The sequence below is a fragment of the Pteropus medius genome, unplaced genomic scaffold (genome assembly GCF_902729225.1).
Source record: "Pteropus medius unplaced genomic scaffold, Ma_sr-lr_union100, whole genome shotgun sequence".
NCBI classification, from domain to species: Eukaryota; Metazoa; Chordata; class Mammalia; order Chiroptera; family Pteropodidae; genus Pteropus; species Pteropus medius.
The window spans coordinates 35,862,945-35,878,150 of record NW_024349800.1 but is presented as its reverse complement, the minus strand read 5'-3'; the positions used below and the strand labels follow the sequence as shown (position 1 = coordinate 35,878,150).

The following is a 15,206-nucleotide window of genomic DNA, read 5'->3' as shown; positions in this document are numbered from 1 at the left end:
GAAAGCATTGGATGGGTCCTTTTATGTGCCTGGCAGCATGCTGAGTGCCTTAGTTGCATTATTTCATTTACTTCTCATACACCTGTGAGATAGTATCTCCATTTCTAATTCTCTGAAAATTGGAGATCTAAATATGGATGAGATTTTTTTAACAAGAGCAGCACCCCGTTCCCTGACCATGCCAGTTCTCTTGGAATGTAGTTGCTGGGTAGATGCTAAGATTAAATGCCATCTCTTTTCTCCCATTAATGATATGCAGTTTGAAATAAGCAGCAGAGTACAGGAAGTATATTTAATACACCCATTCAAACTGATTTTTAAAAACATGTTCTATTTTTGATAAGAGTCCTCTGATAGTAACTGGATGGTGCAGTTACAATGTATTTCATACCCACTCTACTTGCTTTCTTCATTAATAATTTCTTAACACCAGAGCACTGCTTTATTCATAACCAGTTAGAGGCTTCCACTTTTAAAAATAAAGGGTGAAAAAGGTTGTGGATGGCATTTCCCCTCCTGGCCTGTGATAGCTAACACCTGAGAAATCTGTCAATGACTGCAGCTCCAGACTGTGAATGTGCCCTTCGAAATCATAGAAAAACAGAAGGGTTAACTTAAAGTCAAGACTCTGAGATGTTAATAGCTTTCATTGGAACATTACGCCCAGAAAAATATTAGAAGATTACATGAAAGAAAATTGTTCCATGAGGGAGATACTGCTGCTGAAACTGCAAGTAGAAGATGTTTTTAGCATTTTAGTTTCCACGTCCACTGCAGTTCTGGTGGTGAAGTGGGTCATTTAAGAGGGGTGGTGGCCTAGGCCAAAAATAAAGTTTCCTTGAAACCAAATGACAGACTGGCCCTGACAAAAATGGAATCCTGACTCTGTTTACTCACCGGAACATAAATAAATAGAATTTTGTGTCGCGGAAAATAGTCTAAGCAAAACAAGATCTTCGCTGCCTTTTGTGATAGAGAGATGCTAAACAACCATCAATAGTACAGCCCTCCAAGGAATATGAAGCAGCGGTTTAAAATTACATGGTAGTCTAACGTATTCTGGTCTGCAAAGATCTCAAAGACATACTTGAAGAGTGTAGAACAACATGGATTGCATGATCTCTTCTTATTGGCTATGTATCCTTAACACAAGTTATTTAACTTCTGTGCCTCAGTTCACTCAAACGGAAAACATGAATAATGGTACTTATCATATAATTGTTCTGAGGATTAAATAAGTAATACATGGGAGAGCATGTACATCAGTACACGACACAGTAAACATTCAGTACCTATTAGTTATTATAAATGATAACACTTAGACAACATCTAGCTATAATCAGCTCTTTGTGCAAACTTGTCAGTTAATGTTTACAGTGACAGCTTTAGTTATCACAATATATCTCCTCCAGGTTTCATTGTAGTTAATGATCTTGTCATATTTTTACCCCACTGGTGTTCAGAAGGAAAATTAACGAAAACAAATGGGATTATCATGTTTTATGGAGAGTGCTATATATTCCACAAATACACCTGACTTTGCTTCTTTGATCATGTAATCTGATGTATACATTATCAGTACACTAAAGAAATGGAAACAGAAATAATGAGGTTTCTCTTTCTTCCTCAGGAAGACTATGATCGTCTGAGGCCTTTATCTTATCCAATGACTGATGTCTTCCTTATATGCTTCTCTGTGGTAAATCCAGCCTCATTTCAAAATGTGAAAGAGGAGTGGGTACCAGAACTTAAGGAATATGCACCAAATGTACCCTTTTTATTAATAGGAACTCAGGTATGTCTGCTTTGATTTTATCCATTTAAGAATAATCTCTCTGGCCTATCTTGTGGTATTGCTCTCAGACAAGTGGTCCTGAGGTTTAGCAAATGATACATGTCTTTAATCTTAGTTGCAAGTTTTAATAAATTCTGTCGGGTTTTTGGAAAAAGTGCCAAAATTATATTAGTTGGTTTTAAAAATTAAGTTCTTGTGTTTAATCTTTTATTATGTGGGCATTAAATGGGACTACATGCTTTGATTTATGTTTAAAGACTTGTAATATTATGGGACATTATTGACCTTTCTTAATTAGATTGATCTCCGAGATGACCCCAAAACTTTAGCAAGACTGAATGATATGAAAGAAAAACCTATATGTGTGGAACAAGGACAGAAACTAGCAAAAGAGGTAATGGAACCTTTACAGAATTTAAAAATAAATGAAATGCGAAAGCAGCTAAGGTAATAATAGATGCTAACATTCATTGTGCACTTACCATATGCCAGGCACTGTGCTGAGTGCTTTCCATGTATTATCTCATTTAATCCTTGCACCAACTCTGAGATAGTTCTGACTAGTTCCCTGTTTGACAGAAAATGGAGGCTTGGTGATGTCAGATAACTTCTCAGGTAACTTGTCAGGTCATGCAGGTAATGAATGGCAGAGCTGGGTTTCAGTTAAGGCCTGACTCCAGAGTCCAGGCTCTTATACCACCAATAATATTTCCCTAAAAAGGTCACATATAGAAAGAGGCATCAGAAAAGTCCTGATCATTAAGTTCTTCTTAATCACTTAAATATTTGTACCATGCTAAATCAGGCTCTGTGTTCAGTTAACACTCATGGAGTAGGTAGTGGAGTGGCATAGGGTGACAGTTTAAATCTGCAGTTAAAAACAAAAAATATTGGCTAGGTTTGAAAAGAAATGAGTCGAATTTTCTTCCAATCTTTTTATGAAAGATAGGAAATAGTAGCATTATAAAAAATACATAACTGATGTGCATAATACCTTTTAACTTATATTCCTCCCTTGCCCCAAAGCTAGGCTTACTTTTTTCTCTACTGGGCCCTAGCATTATTAGATTCTATTTTTTAGATGTTGTGATTTTAATAGGGCTTTGGTGGAAACAGAACCTAATAAGATCTTTTAAATTGTACTATCAGGAGGTAGAAGAAAGTGAGAAAATTTTTTGGAGGACAGATTTTCCTAAAGCAAAAGATAAATAGCTTCATTAACAAATCACTTTAGAAAGTCTGCATATTCAATTTCATAATCTTGGGGAAAGGAGGAATTTCTAAATGTCATAAAAGGAAAAGTCATAAATGAAAATATTAATGATTTAACTACATAAAAATTTAATACGTCAAATACTAGAAATAAAATTAAAAGTCATATAACAAACTTGACACATATGGCAGAAAAATGGGTTAATATCCTTAGTATACAGGAACACCTTGCAAATGAAATAATCAGAAAAAGACATATATACCCCAACAGAAAAATGGGCTAGGAACATCAATGGAAAATTCACCAAAAAATTGCAGATTGCCATTGAGGATAGGAAATATGTTCAAACTTAATAGTCAAATGTAAGTTCAATTACCACTGATAAAACTGGCAAAAAAAAACAAGAAATTAATTACGATAGCTACTCTTCTCGGGGTAAAAGCAAGTGGGCACTCTATGGTACTGTGTTGGTTGTTGAGTAAAAGCAGTCTTGACGATACGCACAAGCCTTTAAGTCATGCACACTTTTGATTAAGCAATTCCATTTGTAGGAGTTTATCCTAAAAATTATTAGGGATGTGCTTAAAAAGATGGCTACAAAGTTGCTGCATTGTTTATAATGGCAAAAAAACTCCCCCAAAACCCTGCATCTATGAAAAATTTATACTAATATATCCATTGAGATGTTTATATTTATTATATAAGAAAAAAAGTTGTTGCAAAAACAATATACTCCTGTTTTTAGGCCTTGTGGCAGCATCTGGCACAGTCGTTGGTTCCTTCCTGAAATACTTCCACTTGGCTTCCTTGAATTCCTTCCTTGGTTTTTCTCCCCTCTCATTGGCCTCTCCTTTCTCACCACATCACCCTGTCTCTGAATGTTGGAGGGCTCAGGGATCGGCACTCAGCTTTTTGCACATCTTTTCTTCTATTTCCACACCCATTCTCTAGGCCTGGATGAGCTTCTGCCAGTCTTGTGGTTTGAACAAGCTACTACTGAAGATTCTCAAATTTCTGTCTCCAGCCTAGACTTCTTCTCTAAACTCTGGACTCGGTTATCCCGTTGTTCACTCGACAAGTCCATCTAGGTGGCTAAGCATCTCACAATTAACATGTCTAAAACAATTACTAATTTCACCCTCCAGGCCTGTCCTCCCAGTAACTGAGGTCAAAAACCTTGAAGTCACACTTGACCTTGCTCTTTCTCTCATACCATATAGCCAACCCTGTTGTAAAACATACTGCTCTATCTTCACGGTATATCCAGATTCCAAATGCTACTCACCATCCCCTCCTTTAACAATCAGGTTCAGGCCCCTCCACCTCGGGCCTGTTATACCAGGATAGTTTCTAACTCATGCTAAACTGTGCTCAGCATAACAGACCGAGTGAGTCTTTTAAAATAAAAGCTCCATCAGGTCACTGCTCTGCCCAGAATCATCCAGCAGCTCCCAGCTCACTCAGAGTAAAGGCCAGCGTCCTCACCATGGCTCCTGCTACCTTTCCGCCTCACTCACTGTGCTTCAGGGTCACGGCCTCCTTGCTGTTCTCGTCTTCTACCTCAGAGCTTTGTGCTTTCGCTGCTCCCTCTGCCTGGAATGTTCTTCCCTGTGGATCATTATTCATTTTTTCATTCCTTTTGGATCTCTGCTCAAATGTCACTTTCTCAATGAGACCTTGCCCGATCTTGTCTTCACTCTTTACCTATCTTGCTTCTCCTTTTTTCTCCAAACCACATTATTACCTTCTGATATTCTACCTCTATAGTTCATGGTCTTCTCCCTCTAAAGTGTAAGTGTGATTGGTAGACTTAACTTTTGTTCCTTGCTGTATTCTCTCATTTGGCAAATGAGTGCTCAGTAGAAGCCAAAGTCCTTAGCGTGGCCTCGAGGGTCCCTCACTAAACTCATCTCTTGCCATCCCTGCCCCATTCTCTCTCCTACCACTCTGGCTCCTTTACCATTTCCTAAATGCTCCAAACAAGCTCCTGCACCTGTGGGTCTGTCTACCTTGAAATTCTTCCTCTAGGTAACCCTCACTGCTCAAACTTCACCTCGTTGAGCTTTCCCTGACCACCACCACCACCACCACCACCACCACCACCACCACCACCACCACCACCCTGCTATGCACTCTCCATCTCCCTCACTTTGCTTTTTCTCCAGAGCATGTGCCACCATCTGCTCTATAGTCCTTCATCTGTCCCTCCCCTAGAACTTAAGCAAATGTAAGCATCACACAGCAGGGACTTTGCTCTAGTGTTCAGTTCATTGACATTATCCCCAGCACCTGAAACAGTGCCTGGCACATAGTAGGTACCCAGTATTTGATGAATGAATTTGACAGAAGTCTGGAAGGCTATGTATACTAGTCTTTTAATAGTTAGCTATCTCTGGGTATTATGATGATTTAATTCTTTTTGCATAGTTGTACTTTATAATTTTCTTGTAATGGTGTCTTTGTGTCAAAACAATTGTGTAAAAAAGGTTTTATATATTTGTGATTTTTTTTTCTTCCTCCCAGATAGGAGCGTGCTGCTATGTGGAATGTTCAGCTTTAACCCAGAAGGGACTGAAGACTGTTTTTGATGAGGCTATCATAGCCATTTTAACTCCAAAGAAACACACAGTAAAAAAAAGAATAGGATCAAGATGTATAAACTGTTGTCTGATTACGTGAGACATCTTCAGTGGCCAAGGAAACTGTCCATTTCGCTCTAAGAAAGCATATGAAATGCTACAGCTATACCCAGACCTCTTATACTGAAGCAGTTTAAAACTTGAAAGAAAAAAACAACCCTGTCCTCAGAACTATAAGGTTCATTAAGAATGTTTCTTAAAGGTCCAAGAAGCAGCAAACAGCATCTGAAGCCACAATCCATTATAAATACTTTATTTCAACTAGAAGGTACAATCTCTCAGGGGTTTCATAGTTTAAAAAGCTACAATCGCATCATGTTGTAACTATAAAAAAAGTGCTGTAAATGGAACTGCTTGGCTTAGACCCCATACACATTTCTGCACAGTCTTTACGGAATCTGCACAAAGAAATATCTTCTCCCTTTGTTCCAATTAATTGTTCTTATATGTAAGTTGCTTTCTATTCCAGTATATCCAGAGTGGTGAAATAACAAGGCCAGCCACGTAGCCAAAGGTTGCTCCAAGCGTACAGGAGATGGGCCATACCTGAGGAGAGAATGTATGAGGTCAAAAAAGAACAAATGTTTTATTACTTGAGCACAAGTGTAACCTAAATATTTCTATATTAAAGCTTAATGTGCTTTCTTAAAGAATGCCAAAAGTGTAATAAGGTCATAACTGCATTTATCATGAACACTAAAAATGTACACGTTTTAGTTAATGTGCATTCAACTGTAACAAGGCTTCTGACTGTAGATTTAGTTTGATGCTCCCCAGACTGCATGAGAGACATGCTAAAATTACAAATTAAAATTTTGGGTCAGACTTTGCTATAATCTTGGACTCAATTTAGCTCTCTGAACTAGTTGGTAATTTTGTTTCTGAATTTCCACCTTGGCTTGTATATCAAATGAAATGAGAAGTGTGTATGCTGACCAAACCACAAGAAACTTTAAATTGTGTTAAAGAGAAAGACCTAGAATTCAAGCATGTTACATGGAATTTACAACAAAGCAACCGCTTCCACTATAAAACTGATGTCACCTTTCAGATAGATATTGAAACCACAGCAGAAGTTACAGAACTACAACTTAAGTCCAACACCTAGAGTGTAAAGCAAACAAAATACTGGCTTCCAGATAACCATTTTTTCCCAGCCATGTTACATTTCACATTACATCAAGTCAGAAGTAAATAATAATTTATTTCATCCATAAGCAGTACATGTTGGTCCCTACGTGAAAGGCCCTGCTTTAAAAATTTTTTACATGTTCATCTGTGAAGCTTATTTGGTATACTAGAGCCATTTCTAATCTTTCTCTGGGGGAAGAGGCCACAGAACTGTGTTCGAGGTGAACCACTTTCATTACTAGTTCTGTTACCTAATTAAGCTTCCTTGTTTGGTCTGCTGGATCTGCCTTATTCCAAACACCCCATGCAACAGACAATAGTGTTAGACAAAGTTTCAGTGTGAACAAATTAATGCAGTTCAGAGAAGCATAATCTAACCCATAGATTTTTTTCCCAGCCTTTCCTACATTAAGACTTGCTGTTGCCTAAATATGACTTCAGCTTTTGGTGAGCTCCTACTAATTTCCATGGCTTAGGCTTATAGCTATATCTATTGCACAGGTTGGGTAACAGAACACTAAACTTTTATACTTGAAAATGACAGCCTTAAATGCTCATATCAGTCACGAATCTAGGATGTGTACTGTCTTGTATGTGAGCTTTGTAGAGATTTTTAAAAATATAAGCTTCGCCTTCCCCATGAAGAATGGAGAGTCTACTAGATAACGAGTCAGGAGCTTTTTTTCTCTGAAATGAACAGTGAGATGTCCTCTTCTCCCAAAAAGGGGCGAGTCACATTAAATACCACGGCCTTATGTATGCTCAAAGGGAATCTTATGTAACTTTCTCATTTAATTTTGGTCTAATATTTTTAGACAGAATTGAAAGGAATTGTGTAAATCAGTTAGTACATTAGCTATAAATTGCCCAACACTTGGTATAAAGGAATTAAGAAATTAAAGTATTATACATTTCCAACTTGCCTTTGGGGATTTGATGGGAATTCCCCCCACTCCCACCCCCAAATTCACATCTCTGAAACTTATACTTGGATTACTAGCCCAATGGAAGTTAAAATCTAGAATTTGTTCTGCCCTAAGAGAAATGGACTAAAAATCTGAAAACACAGCTCTGCTGTCCTGTTTCATGACTGGGCCTCAGTTTCCTCATCTATACGTATGGGAGGTAGAACAGATGATCCCTAAATCTCCCATTTATGAACTCTTATGATTCTCTTCTTATTCACAATAACCGTGTTTAGACATTACCTTTTCAGCTTCACATTCTCAAGGTGATAAAAATCCTGTATATAGATGATCAGAACTCTACGCAAAGATGATTTGATTGTGTCTTCTGAACCTGAGGTGCCTTAGGTACTCTACTGACCTTGGTGGGGTTTGGAGTTTCCCATTGCTAAGAGCCTTTTCATTGCTTTGATTCTTTAGTTTTTCTTTTTGCAAAATCCTTCCTGCCGCTTTAACTAAAAACCAAAGATTTCTATTCATAAGCAGATTGTAGAAAATTGCCTTATTTTTCAGAAGCATGTCTTCATTAAAGGCTTAGATTTCCTAAGAAATTCGGACTAGTAACCGGAACAACTAGTTCAAAATAGTGAAAATCTGAGAAAAATATACTTCAGAAATATCTTACTGATATGAATTTTACTAGTGAATGCAATATACTGCTTCAAATAAGGCCATGTATGAATGAACTTAAATTTACAGTTAATATTTTTTTGCATATAAGCAGTTCTTAAGTTCTTAAAAGTAATTTTACCGGCTCCCTGAAATCTTATTTAACACTTTGCTAACTTACACCCTTATTCTATCTCTGAAGGTATATTTTAGGTTAGTCCATTTTGAATGATTATATTTCCAATAAGAGCCTGAATAGTTTTTATTGTGAATTCTTACTTTAGACATTGCTTCCATTTGATTTTTAATTATTAATTTTAAGTAACAAATTAAATACTGGTTTGTTGGTTGTTTTTTAAGTGATTGTTACTTTAACAGTGTCCCATCTTAACACATGGGGTTACAAATAAAATAATATGCATAGTTTACTATCTATGTAAAGTATTGAACTTTTTACCTTAATAGTTTTTATTTAACACCCTATGTAAACATTTGGGATAATACTCTCCTGTTTCTCATGCTGTGAATCTACTCACAACTGGTCAAGTGTGAGCATCTGTACTTTGTTAAAAAGCACACTGTCAAAGTCTAAGGAGAACAATCTCTCGTGAATCCTAGCCAAATTTTAACTTGGGTTACTAAATTCTCTTTTAATCACTTCATAATTTCAGTATGGCTCTTTGTTTCTAAATACTCACATATATTCACACACATATTCCTTAAACAGCTGCTATATTTCACCTCCAGTGGAATGCCAAAAATGGAATAAATATTGGTTAAAAACTTCTATCTAATGAAGGGTTAAGGCTTGCTATTATCTCAAGATATTCATGCCATCAGCAAATTAAAATGTTGGACTGGCTCTGCAGATGGTTTCTTAGTGATGGATCAGGCTTTTCCTGCTCAACTTTCCTAAAATAAGTAGTAGTCCTTACTTGTAACATAGAGAATTTCTTTATACAAAGGCCAACTTTCCAGATTTTTGTAGACCAAAGAGGGAATGGCAAAACGATCAGCTGAAGGAAATTGGAGGAGGTTGCTCACTGATGACCTTTCCCCAAGCAATTTCTTACTAACCTTATCATTGCTTTAAAAAATTTTAAACTACACTATGGCAACAATTCATATTGACTCGTCAAACCTAGTTTTATTGTGTATTTTCATAATTAGATCTTGAAGTTTGCATTTAAAACTATATAGTCTCACATTCAGAAATGTTTTTATTTAACATTCTTCATGCTTAAATAGGATTTTTAAAAACTCACATGGTATCATCTATTGAACAGACAATTCAACTGCATCACTATAAACATTTCTCCAAATTACTGTAATCTGATTTGGCTATTTAGAATTATCTCGTTTAAGGAAGATAGAAAACTCAAAGACATTCATGTCAAGGAAGTGATTCACAAGTGTCATCGAAATGACTGTCTTCTTTTTTCTAAGTTTTTTAAAGATTAAAAAATTTTTTTAAATCATACAAGGAAAAAACCTGTTAACAAAAAATAATACAAGTAGGTAAAATTGTTAAAATTACTGTTAAAACATTTTTGAAAAAATGAACAGCTACATCATGAAGAAAGTGCTTGCTTAGCATAGTACTATTAACCTTCCTCTAAATCAAATGACTCCTTATGTTTTTTATCACTTAAAACAAGTCAGTGTTCTCTTAAAATAACATTAACAAAGGCCCAATATCATAGGTTCTGGGTACATGGTAACCAGAAATAAATTATTGTATCTCTCAGAAATAAAGCAGCAATTTCATTAATTAGTTAAAAAAAATTGCTAGGAAATAAAATAGATACAACTGTGTTTTCTCTTAAACAAATTGATGTTATTTCTGGTTGAAAGACATTTAAAAATTTTACAAGCTTATTTCTACTTGAAGACCATACTGCTCTTTTCTGATCAGACATTACTATAGAACTCTGCTTACATTTCAGGAAAGGAAAATGTACTAATATATCTATGTAATGTTTATTTTTCAAAACGTTCTAAATAGTACAGAATAATGATTAAGAACACTGATTTTCATATTAGACTGGATTTCAGTCTCAGCTCTGCCATTTGTTCAAAATGTGGCCCTCAACAAGTCACCTAACCTTTCTGTGCCTTGGTTTCTTATCTACAAAATGAGGATCATCATAAAACTCACCTCCTAGAATTGCTAAAATGGTTAAAATGCAATAATGATTAAATAAGATAAAAGCAGTATTTACATCCATATTTATAACAGTATCTGGCACATAGTACAGGTAACTACTACATGAGATATACTTGATGATAATCTTTTAGTTCATATTCCTAATAGGCACATATGAAATAAGTTATTACAATGTAGAACACCATCATTCCCCAAATACACTATCTCTAAAGCTGCTCCTGTTAAAAAAAAAAGTTCTGCCCAAATTTTAGTACTTTAAAAATAGTCTTAAAAAACATCTAACAATTTATGTTTTCTTCTTGTCAAACACAATCCATATATATATATATTTCAGGGGTTCACAGACCTCTGAAGCCCACCTATGGACTTCTGGGTAAGAAGCCCATCACTCTTAAGTATTTTTATTAACTGTTCTAGTTGGCCAAAGAAATATTGTGACCCTTTAAATTTTGGTTTCAGAATTTTAAGGATCATTTTCAATGATGTAGATGGCATTTGTTTGTTTTGATTTGAAAGTAAACAGTTTAAATACACTTTACTTAATTATAATATGCACAATATTATGTAGGTTCCTTTAAAGTACAAATAGATCTTTTAATGTTGTAATGTCATTAAAATGACATTCACAAGTTTTTGATACTCCATATAACAGCTAGTTTGGTATGTCACTATGGCAGTTTACAAGCTGCTGCAGATTTCCTAAAATGATGATTAGGTATTTGAAATTAGATAATTATGATCCCTTTTGAAATTAGTTAAAAATAGTCAACAAAAATTTTTTAATTATATTAAGACATTAGGCTACTTTAAAAAATACTACACATTTTACTTGTAAACTGATAGAAATTGGTTCTAAACTAACCACTGGTAGACATTTGTGTCATTTTTAAGAGTCTCATATGAATGACTCCATCCACAACTATTTATTGAGTTTCTACAAAATAAGCAGTTAAGTTACAAGCTAAGATTATTTAATTCTGGATATATTTGAATAACAAATTCTTAAAAATATGTGTTACAATATACTTATAAATTTTGGAGGTATATGCCATCACAGATATCAAGGGAGAACTGACCTATCTACAGAACACCCCAAAACACTCAGAACAACCCAACAACCATTAGGATTACTAGCTCTTTCAGATAAAAAAGATAAAACCCAGGCAGCCAGTTCTAAATTTCTCACAAGCTACTTTTTAATGTATTTGTTTATTGTGCTTATCAAAATTTTGTATTTGTACAACAGACAGAATTCATCTTTCAAAGCCTGATGACATTTCTACTTTTTTTAAATGACCATTTTCCCCTGAATTTGGATTTAAGTGATGTGTTTTCCCAGATGTTCTTAAAGCAAATGCTATTGTCTGATGTAGGAATGAATACATGTACGGATTATCTACTATCTGGGCACATTTCTCTAATTGTAAATCTGCACTGATATGTGTATACTCTACCACTCTCCTATGTCTAAGAGTATAGACTTGGGAAGAGCTATTTATGGTGAGGTGTGTAGTCTCTGGTCTGGAACTTGTCAGAGTGACACTAAATGATCCTTGCCAAGATCACGTACATGAGTTAACCTATTCAGCACTATTCTCTCTCACACTGAAAGTCCTACTAGCAGAACACTATTAACAGGATTACAATGAACCCACCTTTTAAATCCAAAACCATTTTCTGTCAGTTAAGTATAATAGGTTTTTTTTTCATGTTTGGAACATATAAATCACATTCATTTAAATTTATTTTGGTCTGTCTAAAACTGTATAATACCTTTGGTAACAGAAACATCAATTAACCTAAAAACAGGCAACCCTTCAATAATTAAATCCATAATCTTAGTTTTATCCATCACTCTAGCATTATTTGTAGTAATTCATTTAGTTATAATCCTTATGATCTCTAGCTTCAATTTATGAAAGCATTATCTGTGGCATTTGTGGCTTTAGAAAATGAATATATTTCCCAAATATTAAAATTTTAACCTAATAAAACCAGAGAAAACAAAAAGGATTTTTAAATCTAGCAATGCTTCATTTATCTGATATCTGGTGGGAATCAGGACAAATAGTTTTAAAGAATTTCAAATTGTTTTAAAAATCGATTTTGGTTTTAAAGAAAGAATTATGCTCAGAAGAGATTAGATTATCTGGTTCAATTCCATTTTGGAGATAGTAGCATTGAAGTTCAAAGTTTAAAGGCATTTGTGGGTTTTCTAGGCACAAAAGCTTTGCGTATTAGCTTCAAATGCTCTCCTGCAAATGTATTAAGTTTTATGGTCTAAAATACATATATCACCAGAGTGGTGCTGGCATTTAAATGAAATTCTTATGTAGGGAAAGAAATGCAATGTAATACCAACTAAAGCTTTTCCAAAGAGATTTAAACTATGGCTGTTTTTTAAAAAGAAAAGCTTCAGAGTCTCCATTAATGAGGAAAATTGTGGTGTCCGGAGGGGCTGGTCTGGATCCTACAGGAAGTCTTCCTCTTATCAGCCAAGTCATGTTGAGCGAGTTGTGTACTCCTCTCCCCACGCTTTGACTTTCCTATGTGTAAAATGGGAATGAAACCTACCTTGCACTACGGTTGTCAGGATTAAGTTACTTGTGTGACAGTGCCAAGCCCCATGCCTTGTACATAATGAAGAGATAGCTAAATGTTACATTTTCTTCCTATTGCCATCTGAAATGTCAGGATGAAAAATTATGTGAAATCCAAATACCCTAAAAACCTAAATACCAAAAAAAACCAAAAAGATGAATTAACAATCTACCAACTGAAGGACTGCTGGGAAGAATGAAGAAAACAATAAAATAAACTAAGACAACACATTCTCTAACATTTTGGGAACTCAAATAATGGAACACATATTTTTTTTGTAGTGCTAAAAACAGTCATTAAACTACTCTTTTTATAGGTCACGAATGCCTGTAATGTTAATTAAGTAGTAACTATCTGTCAGGTTCTGAACTAAGTACTTTAGGATTATATTTTTTAATCCTCATTAGCATGTGGCAGAGTCAGGATCTGAACCCAGTAATCTGATGCCTGAGTTTTTAATCTTGGTATTATCTGTCTACCTATTAATGAAACATGTGAGTTTAAAACTTCATGGCAAATTTCTTTTGCTCAGAATAAAGAACATTTCTTAATTTCTCATTAGTTTTTTTTTAATATGAAATGAAATACCAGCCCATTTTTGATAAAGGAAAAAATTAAGACTTTTCCAGATGAAAAGCTCGTATCTACAAAATATTTAGAGCATATTGAATCTGAATCAATCTAAATCAAAATTTGAATCAAAATTGTTATCAAATAAATTCCAGTTGTGTTGTAGTTAAGTATCTGTTGTACTTACATATGCTTTGTACACAGTTAAGAACTTAAAACTTACTGATTAGCTATTAGTTACAGCAGATAAAGCATCAAATTATAATGTACAAAGGTTTTCTTCAGTTGAAATATTCTGTTAGTAACTTTAAGATTTCTCTGGGAGTGAAGAAGGCTGTTTGGGTCATGGGCAATTCAGATATTTATTTTCTTGCTAAAAAAGGCAAATAATTAAGGAAGGGAAGAGAAGCAAGATGATTTTCAAATATTTTTTTAAGAAAACAAAAGATGACCAACAATGTAGCAGTAGCCACTATACCACGTTCTCTTTAATCAAATCTTGCTGCCTCCTACAAAGGGAAGGCTTCCTTTAACTCTAAAGATGCCTAGTACCTCTCATCACCATCATTAAAATTAAATTCATATTAGTAAGCAAAAAATTTTTTTCATTGAGATTACATATTTCCAATAGGCCTTTTTCCAGTCCATTAGCAATAAATAATTTTAAAAATATAAATATGCTAGAAATTGCTCAATACAGAACTCGCATCATGATAATCTTATGCTTTCCCTCTGGAATGCTATACAAAGTCAGATATGAGTTCAAAGTAGAGAAAACTGAACTAAGACATGTAAAAGTTTTTGTGGGGTTGTGTATATCTCTAAAGAAGGTATAATCGCTTAACCAGATACTCTTGTTTTTCTTACTGGAATACAAATAATATCTGATCGCAATCCAGAAATTTGCTTTACCACAAATGTATCAAATTTATATTGGGCTATAAGGAACAGAGAACTAAAATCTTTTTAATATGTCATATTTTAGATGACATAGTATATACAGTAGTGTCTTCTTATGAAGACATTCAAGAAAAATTTCCATTTTGAGGTAATGCCATATTTTATCTGGTTTATTGTTTCTCTGGCAGATTCTGTCAGCAACATGGGTCACACTGAGTACTTATTCTGTGTAGTTAGACTTAAGAACAAAACAAAACAAAAATTCTTGTTTGCTTAAAATAAAAAATGAAAGAAAAAAATGAAACCTCATCATTTCTCTAGTCGATAATTTCTAAAAGGGAGAGGGGCAGGTGATTATTATGTGAACAAAAGATGATATTAAATTCTACCATTCCACCAACACTATGTATCATAATTTTAAAAGATTATAGTGATAAGTGGATCATTAACTTGGAATATTCTAAAAACAACCCAACAGTAAAGATAATTAAACAACCGGTGATATTCCAGTCAAATTAAACATTTTTAAGGAAAATCAACACTTGTTACATATTTAAATTAGCTAGCTAGGAAATCTTTTTAAAAAGTCACTAATTCAAATGGAAGCTTTATATTA

At 34.5% G+C, this 15,206-nt stretch overlaps 2 protein-coding genes across 8 annotated transcripts in view; one reads left to right on the top strand and one right to left on the bottom strand.

Annotated features, from left to right (window-relative positions):
* RHOQ (ras homolog family member Q) overlaps positions 1-5,982 on the top strand; it is a 34,170-nt gene extending 28,188 nt beyond the window's left edge. Inside the window, exons 3-5 of one of the 2 annotated variants that reach the window (XM_039887252.1) lie at positions 1,631-1,795; positions 2,094-2,189; positions 5,536-5,982. In XM_039887252.1, coding sequence (XP_039743186.1) covers positions 1,631-1,795; positions 2,094-2,189; positions 5,536-5,568 — 294 coding nt within the window. In that variant the 3' untranslated portion in view covers positions 5,569-5,982. Of the gene's footprint in view, positions 1-1,630; positions 1,796-2,093; positions 2,190-5,531 lie in introns of both variants that reach the window. The other variant, XM_039887251.1, reaches the window with a different exon arrangement.
* The window catches only part of PIGF (phosphatidylinositol glycan anchor biosynthesis class F), a 27,370-nt gene continuing 18,041 nt past the window's right edge, over positions 5,878-15,206 (bottom strand). For 5 of the 6 annotated variants that reach the window (XM_039887250.1, XM_039887247.1, XM_039887249.1 and 2 more), the window contains one exon: positions 5,885-6,193. In XM_039887250.1, coding sequence (XP_039743184.1) covers positions 6,080-6,193 — 114 coding nt within the window. In that variant the 3' untranslated portion in view covers positions 5,885-6,079. Of the gene's footprint in view, positions 6,194-15,206 lie in introns of all 6 variants that reach the window. The other variant, XM_039887248.1, reaches the window with a different exon arrangement.